Source organism: Solenopsis invicta, chromosome 2 (assembly GCF_016802725.1).
Source record: "Solenopsis invicta isolate M01_SB chromosome 2, UNIL_Sinv_3.0, whole genome shotgun sequence".
Lineage (NCBI taxonomy): Eukaryota > Metazoa > Arthropoda > Insecta > Hymenoptera > Formicidae > Solenopsis > Solenopsis invicta.
In genome coordinates, this window is record NC_052665.1 from 16,787,637 (window position 1) to 16,800,022 (window position 12,386).

Consider the following 12,386-nt stretch of genomic DNA (forward strand, 5'->3'; position numbering starts at 1 on the left):
TTATTCGAAAAGGAATAATGACATCAATCGCCACTTTCGATATAAAGATCAAGTCGGTATATATATTAAACATGGGTCAATATATATATTGACTCTTTTGATTTATTTTCTCTCTCGTTCGTTCACGTCGTCTATGACCACAGTTGTATAACTGGGTTGAGGATGTTCCGTCCAAGAGAGACGCAATGTCCACACAGCCATTTCTTACGGCCATTTCTTGCGATCATCTTTTTGTAACGGTTTAACGGTACGAACGATAAATGATAACGTTCGCATTAGTTTCGATTCCTCGATAAAAAAAGAACCACGGAGAGGCGCCCGAGGGCGAATGATCACATAGCGCAATATAAAAAACTTCTTCCTTCCTTCCTTCCCCGCGATCTTCCTCTCCTCAGATTAGTGTAACTCGAAATAATCTGATTTATGAGCGTTCAATAATAACGGGAATTGCATTGGACGCGTTATCGATGATCACAATTCGAACTGATGTACCCAACTGGATACTCCAACTTGTTTTTCGATGGATCGTAAATCGACGTAATGATGGACATGAGATCGAGATGTGCTTCGTTCTATTTTCGAATCTTGCGAATTGATTGAATAAATTTAATTTACTCGGTTATGAATTTCTTATACTAATGAAAGTTACATATGATCTTGAGAGTATCTGCAAAGGGACATTTTAATTAATTAGAATAATTTACGTTCGTTTTCTTAAAATTACTTGCAACGATGTACACTTTTTTACATCTACTGTTTTAAACAAAGCACTTCTTTTTTTTACGACATTACTCGGTAATTTTCTTTTTTTTTTCGTAAAATCCAAAGGTGTAAATTCCAATTAGGGAACCTCGTAATTCCGAAAATGTGGATATCACGAAAAAGAGAGACACGGAAAAGCTTTTTCTAAAAGTACTGTATCTATGTAGAAACGTGTAGGTAAATTCTACAATTGTGAGCTCTTCTTGTAATCATGAGAAACTCACATTGCTTTTACTAATGCGACAGTGTTAACAAATCATAATTTTAACGTAAAAATATTTAAAATTACACGTTATAAAGTTTTGCAATTAGTAGTGTAATAATATTAAAAATTGGTTTTTTTCTTTTCTTATTAAATCAATCTATAAATTGTGGAAGTTTGAAACAAGATAAATAGACCGCGGCTTATCGATTAATTAACGACGCACACCTTTCTATTATCAATAATTCACTCCAATTTGATAAAGCTCGTATTTAACATAATCTTTATAATTTAAAATAAATTCTTACGAACTGATATATATTTTGGTATAAACAGATCCTGGTGTACATACAATAATAAATGTCTTCTGGAGCGAATGGTTTAGCGCCAAGATTGAATTGAATTAAAAGGATCTTTTATGAAAATCTCTCCGTAGAGAGAGACCATCGATTTAGAATCCCTATTCTATACACGGACGTTGTCGAGTGTGAGGAGGTTTGCGCGTGGCACACAGCTTGGCTGCACATTCTAATGCGCTGACAGGATTTCACGCTGGGCGTGCGATCGACGTATCGCGATCCTGATGGCGTATAAGGTCGATGGTAGTCGACGGCGCGTTCAGTCCCGTCCCGTTTCCTCCCGTCCCGTCCCATCCCATCGTCTCGCATCGGCCGGTGGCGTGTCGGCTGTTCCGGCAAATATCGGACTGCGCTCTGACCCGGTCACGTTGACATGAACCACTCAACAAGTCAACGACTCGCCGTTGCTAAGTTAAAGCCGCGAAAGCACTATACTTTCCCCTAAGGGCCTCTTAAAGGGGATGCGCCCTTTCCGCGCTCGCGCGCGCGCGCGCGCTACCAGAATTCTCGCTTCCCGATGAATATCTTGCGGCCCTCCACCCACGTGGAAGCCCCTTCGAACGGGACGACTTTTGACGGCGGCGCAGGTTGGCGTGGTCAATCGCCGCTGTTGTTTCATTTCGAGTTTTAGTAGAGTTACGAAAGCGCTCGTAAAAGTGCCAAACGTAAAAGAGCCCGCGGAACGTTGCCGTTTCCCGATCTTTATATGGCTTAATAAAAGATATACTGCATATAAATAACACACGTGAAATATATAAATTGCAGTTTACGGAACTGATCGGAGAGTTGTCATTTTATTTCAACAGTTGATGCGTTTGAAAATGTTTTAAAGTGTTATTGGGGGAAATTTTAAAAATTAACGTGCTTAGATAGTTCTCGTGAATTTGGCTGCGTTCACGCGGATAAAAGAAATTATGCTAATCAGCTAACATTTCAGATTTTAAATAATAAATAACAAAAGAATATACATAAGAGAATATACACACATATATCGATATGTGAAAACATAATTAATATATATATTTTTTTAAAGTAGATATGTGAACTTACACACGTATATCGATTTAGTAATGTACAAAAGATTCAAGAGATTTTATTTTCGTCAGCAATTGAACTTGAATTTACAGACACCGAAATCAACAACCAACACAATGTGCGGAGTGCATACCTGCAGATAAAAAAACAAAGAAAGCACAATAAATATGCATAGATATATCTATGAATATGCATAAGCAACATTTTTTTGCTATACATATGCATTTCGAGGAAAAAACTGCTTTCTTTTAAACAGGTTCTGTGCTAGAAAGTAATATCTAATTGACTCGCTTTAAAAAATCTTCCGTATTCTTCGATAAATACTATGAGTTGCAACTGTGAAAAAAAAATGTAACAATAATTTAACAAGATGTGTTGTTATTATTAACGTTTAAGAAGATCGGGTGTAAAATGCATTAATAAAATATGCAAAGGATACGCTTTGCAATCGAGACATTTTCAAAATTTATTTCGTAATATATCGAGCTTCTAGATATAAACCGGATTCGAGGCGAGTGTTGTGTATTGGAAAAGGAATTATTGTGAAAGGTCTTAATTAGTGACGCGAGCGAAGCGTATAACTCCGCTTCACTTATCAATTTGATACCGACATCGGTCATCCCGACATTGCGCGCTGTTATTGCGCGTTTATGCCGCCAGAAATATAATTTTTTGACGCGAGACAAAGCACGTTACCACAGACCGCTGATTACGAAGTTGCGACAGGCGCGTTAAATAAGATTAACGAATCAGACGAGTTTGATCCTATTGGATGTCATTTAATTCTTTTATATTCTTTATGACCGCTCCTCTTTATGGCGTGTAGGACAGATGTATCGATAAATCGATTAACGAAAATGCTGTTATATTCTTCTACTTTACTAAACGCAGCAATTACAGTTCCGTGATCGCGTAATTTCTTGGAAATGCAACTTATACATATTAGTATATAAGTCCGTAAATCGCAGAAGTCTCATTCATAATTTTTCTCGTACTCCTTACGAGGCTTGCTTCCGAGTTCGATAAGATTTATTGCGAATTCGCTTGCTTGGCTGCGTTAATGCACACCGGTGCACACTAAAGGTCATCGCACACAGATTTAGCCGAGTCTTGACCGGTGAAACTTGGAGCATAAATCCTGCAAACAATATGGCCCATGCCGAACGGCTCGACGGTCAAGATGGTAATACGTACGCCTTTGCGAATATTACCATACGCTTTCATATCAATTTGTAATCTGACTTTTCATGCGTTTAATACGATTTAGTCGAATTTAACGGGATCGTCGCGAAAATAACGAAATAATCTCGCGCGCTCTAAGCGCGAAATTTATTTCATGGAAATAATTTCAATCTCTTCAACGTGTACGCTCCTCCCCCGATATATCGATCGCGTGGCTATAAAATCGCTCCATTGTCTCGTATTGATTTCTGATCCAAATAATCTGCTACTTCGATTGAAAGGGAGAAGGGTAAAGCGAGTGGTCGAAGGCCGTTCGCGGAACGGGGGACTTCGCAGGAATTCAGGAAATTGAATTATTATCGTCTGTTCTCGTACCGAAACCCGCGTATGTCCGTCTCGGATGACTGACCCGGCAATAACTTGCGCAGGAGTTGCGGCGTTTCCACGGACAATCGACGTCGCAGTAGAGCGGATAAATATCGGAGCCGCCGGAAATCGCTCAGCCGCGATATTCGATCGGTCGGGCGAAACGCGCGCTTTCATTTGGACATATTTTTTGTTTTTGTTTTGTGAACACGCGAAACCGGCCTACGTGGATTATCCGAAACAATCGAGATTACTATCGACAGCATGTGCACACTGAAAGAACTCTGCTAATTCAAAAAATGTCCAGTACCTGGAACGAATATTTGTACATATAGTGACAACAAATGTGACTTTGTTGTCACTGTAGCTACAAATTTTGTTGAATTAATAAAGTCTTTTCTCTCGGTGCAAGAGGACGAAATGACGTTTACGTCATTTCGTCCTCTTGCACCGAGAAGATATGCTATTTTTTTTTTATTAATAAGAGAATAATTCACCATTTGTTTTTAATAGAAATTTTATCTTTGTTTGGAATAAGGTTATACTCGCATAGTCACCAATAGAATTAGTGTTACTATTTTTTTAGCAGAACATTTTCCAATTTATTACACAACATAAGTGACATATTGGAAAATAAAATTTGCTTCTGTCACTATTTTCCAAAATTGTCCTCTGTTATTTAAAAATTTTCCGTTTCTCTTGTCACTACGAGCAATTTTAAAGGGCAGAATGGAGAATAAATGTTTCTTTTTTAATATCTCTTAAGCATTCTCAAATATTTTTTAAAAGATGCTTTTCAAGAAGAATGGTATTGCACTACTGGACTATATTTAAGCAGGATCTTATTTCAAATAAGAATAAAAATTGTATTAAAGATAAATAACCGGTTGATTAATAATCTCTTATTAATGAAATAAAGGCGTTCACGTTATTCTATCTATTCTTTGTATATACAGGACGTTTAACGTTTTTTTATCGACCTGTGAATTTTTTGCATAAAATAAAGTACGTTACATATATCTCACGCGACATTTTCAGATCCCGCATATGTCTTTATAATGAACTAGAATTTCCGTTCTTGAATGCGAGACGTCTCGTATATTCTAATCATTATCGAGCGTACCGATATCGCGGCGCGGTGCATTATTAATAGCGTCATTATAGGACGAATAGCCAAATTATTTGCTGATAGGTCACACGGACGAGGGAGCGCACTGACCCCGTGCAACCGTTTTATTTATGCAGCGCACAAATTATTCGATGCTGCGCGCCATCACATAATTATGCGAGTTTCTCCGATTTATTGACTAAAATGCCGGAAGAGAATGGTCGCGTTTCGAAAGCATATTACTCGAAACACGTCCGGTTTTATACATACATATAATATATATATGTATATCCGAAGAGTTATGAAAAAGCGCAGCAGCTGGAGTCAATTCGCGTGGGTCGTGACGCTCTACGTCCCGAGGCTCGTGGTCTATCAGAATGTCTGATCGCCTGCCGCCAGCCGATCTCCTATTTTTGACGACTTGAACTTTATTTTACGTACCATCTGATGACGTACCATCTGATGACACCAGAAAAAAGACGATGTCGACTCGCGGCCGGCATAGATATGCGACGGGAATGAGCGCCCAGAAGCCGCGTACGTGCACTGGAATATTGATCCACCCTTTATCGTAGCAATAAAGCACGCTGGCAGGAGAAACACCGGGGAGACGATACGTGAAAAGTCGTATTATCTCGCGATGCACGAGTGGAATCGTCGGACTGACGAGCGCGAATAAAGTACCCCGCACGGTGCTCGCTCGTATTACTTTTTTTGTACATTTTTTTTCTACGATTCTTTATGCAATTTCTCGGATTAATTTTCCATGAATAAGAGAGTTATAAGTAATTTTCGAATCATAATTAATTGTCGAGAAATACTTGATAATCTTAGGAAAAATCTAAATTTAAAGCTTGCAAATTGGAATTGATTAAGCCTTTCGTTTATATCGAAGGGATCTGTGTGTATCTATTTACATCGTTTTATCGGTCCGTGAAATACAATACGACGATTTGTCTTGCGGAATATAGCGCTTCAGTTAGCGCGAGTCTCGTATAATCCGATTGGTTAAACTAACGAGCGATGCGTCGCTGCAAAAAGCGCGGAAATTCTGCGACAGAGCGTTCTAACAATGTAACCGTGAGAGTGGGTGGAAGTTCCGGCCAAACCGCGGATCAAAAAGGACACGCACGCACTAAATAGAACGTACATTGACTGTATTACGCGCGAGCGCGTAAATCGTGAAGATCGTTTAGCGCGATGTCATTACGATAATTGCATAATCATCTGGAAGCCTTGTTCCAAAATTTGCAATAAAATTGTGAAATTTTATCCATGTAGTATATTAAGTATGTACAGAACATACAGTCTCTATAAAGTAAATGAAATTTGGAAATTTAATATTAACGCTTCAAATAAACTATATACGTATGAAAGTTGTGTGAATAAGATTATATTTTTATTTAATAATATATGTATAGCGTATTTATTCTATTTGTTATTAAAAATTAAATTCATTTTTAAAATATTAAGAAATATCTCAAATTTTTAATGTAAGTACTTTAAACGTTCAAGATGATTTATACAAAGTTTTATTATGATTGTTTAGTTATTTTGTAAATAAACAAATTTTGTTTATTTTAGAGCACTGATCTCTGCATCGCAATGAAACTTTACATAAATCATCTTAAATATTTAACGTGCTTGAATAAAAAAAAATTCAGATTTTTTTTCATTATTTCTTTCATTATTAATGATATTTTCATTAAAGAGAGTACATGTCTACTTTTTATTGAAATTATTTTTTATTCAGACAGAAAATCGCTGCCAAATTTTTTCTACTATAATTTTAAATGCAATATAAAACAATCTGTAAGTTTTGTTCATAACTTTGTTAATGTTTTGAGAAATGTCCTATACATCCTTAAGTAACTACACGCTTTGTACAGCGTGAAACAGTACATTTAGAGTTGTCTAAAACGTCCTCTTGTATCCAGACATTAAAGAGTGCATTAATTGAAGTTGTTATTTGGAACAAGAAATAATGATTTCCTCGGCTATCAACGCAACACCAAGCTTGACCGACATTATACGAGAGCTAGCGCATAATGTTCCAGAGTTACTTTCGAAAAAGCTGTTAAAGCACCGCGCTATAAAAGCGCTCTGCTTTAGTCGGATCTTTTAGTTAGAAAGCACCGAATTTATTCTACTGCTAAGCGACTTTTAATATTGCATAGTGGAATGTGGTAAATTGTTCTCAAGAAAGGGAGGGACACTTTACGTCCAGTCGTATTCCTTTCGCGGGTGACATAAGTGTTTTAATCGCGGAGAAATTCGAAAAGCACTGCGGCGCGCGGCTGGCGACTCTTTCCCGTATCGATCGCGTCTCGATCGTCCTACTTTTCCCACGGGCTTGGTCTAGACGAGTAAATTGCGTTGTCGACGCGCGTTTAATTGCGCACTCAACCCGGCTCGGCATTGGTCAAATTCGCAGTCCATGTGATTGATAAAATAACAGACCGCTCGTTTGAATGCTCGTTTAATAGAATATCAAACTAAATAGGAAATATCGGAGAGGAATCCGTTAACTCAATCTATTTCGTTTATGTTATAAACTTCTTTTCTTGTACACTTCGATTACGATCCTTCGCAAAAATGCACTTCTGATTTGTCCTGTTCTATTACATATTGAAGGAAGTTCTGCTGTTATTATTAGACAACAAAGTTGTACGGAATAGAACGTATCGAGGTACTCGAAAATAAATCCTAAAGCAAGTCGTTCAAACTCTTGAATAAATAGGAAACGATCGGAGTCTCGAAATAGCGAGTTTATTACAGTAACTACATGACAATGCATAATTGAAGAAAGTCAATCGAAAAACAGATTAAGACTGCGAACCATGCACTAATTATATCTGATAATTTATTGTTTCCTACTTATACAAGAATTAATGTGCAGAAAATTTGCTTTCTGCCTTGTCATCGTATATTGGAAAATTTAACACCGATAAGTGGACAGAGACGTAGATGGAGTGACAATTCTTGCAATTGCCGCACTTATATAGAAGAAACAGAGTGTCCACGGTATTGGAACAACCGGGTGCATGTGGCTAACATGTCTCTCGTTTCATGTGTCACGATGTCGCGATATTTTATACCTTTCCCACGTGTGTCGAGTAGTGACGCCCTGTGTTTTGTAAAGAGAATAAGCTAGAGAAACAAACATCTAGAATTCACAACCGGCGTATCGACAACAGTTTCGTAATCGTGGCTTTAGCGTTCTCCAAATTCGGCTGCTGCATATTGTAAATGGCAAAAAACGAGGCACGACTGACCGGAAGCGGATATTCGCTCCCTTCGGCGTGTGTATCGTGATCGAGGCATCCTTTGGACCTTCAATGCATTATTTTTATTTCTTTGTCGAAGCGAGGATCGGAGGGATTATGTCTTTTTCGTATTTGACAGGTCTCTTTTGCAATAAATACGAGTCTTTATCCACGTGGCAAATCCGATACATTATTTGTAAATCGACATGAATTGTTATATCATATAATTATTGTATTTATTTTATAAAAGAAAATATTTAATAGGTTTATAATTATTATATATTTGTGGAAAAAATTTTTATGATATCGAGTAACAAATCTGTCAAAACGAGAAGCAGCCAATAATAAATTAAACGCATTGATTGTCGAAAATGTCCAAACAGTGAATTAATGACTATGAGATGCTTTTATGTTTTTTTTTACTCGGTAATTCTTTGCGGTAAAGTAATTTACTTTATTCCATAATTTAAAATTATAAAATGAATTTAATAGTAATCGATCGTTATTTTATAAAATATAAACGATCGTCGGAGAGAGACGACGATTATCGAAGTCTTTCCTTATCTCGATTACTGTGACTTTCTAATCACGGAATTAATTCGCAATAGGATATATCGCTTAACAAACGGTTGACGGTGCGATCCTATCCGACATGTAACGGTAAATCTCTCGAATCGCCCGTACGCGCACTCCATTACAGCCTGACATAGTGGACATCGGATAAGCTCGTCGATCCTCGCCTAGACAGCAAACACGAGCCGCAACTGACGGATGCGTTTAGATGACTGCGAGCCCGCCGATTTCTCGAACACACCGTAGAACGATATGAAAATGAGCCGACCGCGCGTCGTACCACGATCGAATGGTGGTCAATAAAATAACACTGCAGTCCACACCACGTAACAATATCCAAATATATGCACACATATATAGGGTGTCCCAGGAGCCCCATATTCTTGTTTTATCTACGAATTTCACGACCAATTTGGAGTAGATCTCGTCAAGAGAAAATTTCCAAGTATTAATAGAGTTCGAATTATTAAAAAAAAAAAAAGTTTGCGCGCGAATGAGTAACGATAGCTCATTCTTCATTCGAGTCCTATGAATTTTGATTTGCCGGATAACTGCGAAAAGGATATTCGTTCAAATTCTTTTCAAGTAGGATCGATTCTAAATTGGTCAAAGAAATACATACACGGCAGATAATGCAGAGTATCCGGCGCACCCTGTATACATGCGTAGACGGATGAATATAAATATACGTAAATATATCACGTGACGTCCAAGATTAGCGCATCGCAGGAACGATTACGGGTGTCAAGGAGGCATTCTTTGACAAAGAGAACACAAAATGGAAAACGAGCTAAAGGATAACGTTAGAGTAGACCGATGATGAGCAAGTATTCTCGAGACTAAATGCTTGGAGACTGCGGTTCTCGTGCTCGTTGCGTTGTAGTAATGCGGCACCTTAAAGCCGTCATAGGTCCAGGAGCCTAACTTCAAAACACAGGTCTGTACGTCGTACGGAAAGAACTCAACGTCGATGGAGCAGGAGGATTTATATACGGCCGGCGGTTGCCACACGACCAATCCCGAATAGTAGACCGTGGCCTTGGTCATCAGCGTCACCTCGTAGTTCCCGTCGGCGCTGGAATCACCGAAGAAACGAGCCGAGCGTGATCACGATTGGCTCGGAGAGAAGGTCTCCGGATGCTGCCATCCTTTCCCTGCCTCCATCTCATTCCTCTCTCTTTCCCTCGCTTTCCCCCTATCTCGCTATCCTTCTGTCTCTTTCGATATCCGACTTCCCATGTATCGACAAAGTGAATCTTGCTCGCGTTTGCACGTTTATCGCGATACCTTCATTGCTTTGTGAAACGTTCCTTCCCGATCGTCCAAAAGAGACTTCGAAACGGAAAACCGATACGTCGACTGACTCGCGAGATCGATAGCTTTGGAAATATCCCGGATTCGCGTTACAACTTTACTCGAGAAAGACACTGGCAACGACAATTAACTTTGCTTCTGACGAAAGCAATCGCACGATTAAATTAGCTTATTTTTTCAAAGCAAAAGTTCTCTCACGAGAATTTAATCTCGCGCTTATGATTCACTGCCTGCGCGATAAACGCAAACGTGTCATCGCGGGCTATATATGGCAGCATCCGTCTTCTGGGGGTGGTTTTCTCGGAACTCGTGTTCTCCCTCTCGATCGTCGGAGACCCACGCGACGAGCCAATCGTCTGTGATCTAGTCTATGCTTAGGATCTATTTGATCGCCGTCCCGGAGACGCATCCCGTACGGAGCCGTGTCGGATCCGCGTCTCGGACATTCGGCGAGCTAATTGGGGGGCTCAGTTAATCGTTTGGGGGCTCGAGGGGGGGTTGGTCAGGGGTGGGAAAAGGGGAGTGACGACTTAACGGCTACCATGCGAATTTACCTTGAAGCCGTCATAGGTCCACGAACCGAACTTGAGGACGCAGGTCTGCTCGTCGAATGGGAAGTACTCCACGTCGATCTCGCAGGAGGACTTATATATGGCCGGCGGCTTCCACTCAACCAATCCTTGATGGTAGATCGTGGCCTTCGTGGCCAAGGTCACCTCGAAGTTGCCGTCCGCGCTGCGAGCGAGCACATTAGTGGTTCTGGGCGCTGCGGCGGTCGAGCTTACTTTGTACTTCCGATTCGATACCAAGCCGTCTTTTTTGTTTTTTTTTACTTTCTTTTTAAATTTATATTTTTGTGTATATATGTGTATACGTGTGCGTTTTAATATAATTAACGGTATCTCCTAAATAGGCAGACAGAGATCTTACTTGCACGTAGAAAATTTGTTAATTTCTCTAAAGGTGTTAAACCAGTAATCGACGATAAAATGGATCCGCGCGAATGAAAATGATCCTTTCGAGAATCGACGCAACTTTAATTCGGAATTATCTGGCTCAAAGCGTTCGCAAAATAGGATTGGATTATCGCACAGGCTCTTATTTCGATCCATAAGCCTGAAGGTTGGAAGTACGTCGATAATCTGGCTTTGCAACTACTAGTTAAACAGAGATTTAGCATTTTTCATTGTTATTTATTTTTTTTCTTAGTTATTACCTCCATAATTTAAATAAATTAAAGTTTACTTCAGCGCCAATATTCGCATTTCGGTGTTTTCAGCTTATATAATAAACGCATGTACAAAATTGCTGATTAATGGCATTTAAAAGACGATCGTTCCTCTCTTCCATTTATAACTGAAAATTTGCGAACGATCGATATTCTGATGAATATACCGATAAAAGCTGTAAATAGATTACGTCCATCACCGAATTATCTCACATTAACCATCTCACACTAACCACTGTCAATCCTATATTTGTGAAATTGGATAGCTTAGTAAAGTTTCTAAATTGAAGAACCAGCGGATGCCAGCCCGATATAGGTATATAGATATCCGTGGTCGATAGCAACCCGTTTACTGTCGAGGGTCGCATCGGCCACGTGGGATTGCGAAGTAAACTAAGCGCGATGGTCTCGGAGTTTCCTGGAGTCGAGGAGAGAATCCGGAGGTACTAAGTCATCGTGGATGACTGCGGTGCAACGGGATTATTTTGCTATCGGCTTCCTTTCGTCCCTCGCGAACTATCTTCGGGCCCGAAAGTTACGATCAAGTCAGAAAGTATATATCGCTAATTCAAGTTTCTAAGCCGGCAAGGGGAAGAAAATTGTCGGGAATTCTGGGTAAATTGCATTTTATTGTAATAATTTGTTATAGACAACATCTACGCAAAATAAATTTTTTTTGCAACGCAATTATGTACTTGATTAAATTTTTGGCGTTTATAATAAAAATCAAATATAAAACGAAGTGCGATTGAAAAAATAAATGTAATGAAAAATGTCATGTTATAAAAATAAACAGAAATAAAGAATATTTCATCTTTTTTTGTTCTTCAGTCAATTGAGGTATAATAAATTTCTGTTTAACGAGTTTAATTTAAATTTTATCGGACTTGACTGTTTCCGCGCGGACATGAGCGACGATAAATCAGCCTTTCCACGCTGCTCCCGTGATACGATTTTGTGTAAAGTCAGCTTTGATTGCATTGACCGTCAC

At 39.0% G+C, this 12,386-nt stretch overlaps 1 protein-coding gene across 6 annotated transcripts in view; it reads right to left on the reverse strand.

Annotated features, from left to right (window-relative positions):
• LOC105197520 (acetylcholine receptor subunit alpha-like) overlaps positions 1–12,386 on the reverse strand; it is a 186,856-nt gene that overhangs the window by 59,907 nt on the left and 114,563 nt on the right. For 5 of the 6 annotated variants that reach the window (XM_026131120.2, XM_039445945.1, XM_039445947.1 and 2 more), the window contains one exon: positions 10,722–10,902. In XM_026131120.2, coding sequence (XP_025986905.1) covers positions 10,722–10,902 — 181 coding nt within the window. Of the gene's footprint in view, positions 1–9,747; positions 9,929–10,721; positions 10,903–12,386 lie in introns of all 6 variants that reach the window. The other variant, XM_039445944.1, reaches the window with a different exon arrangement.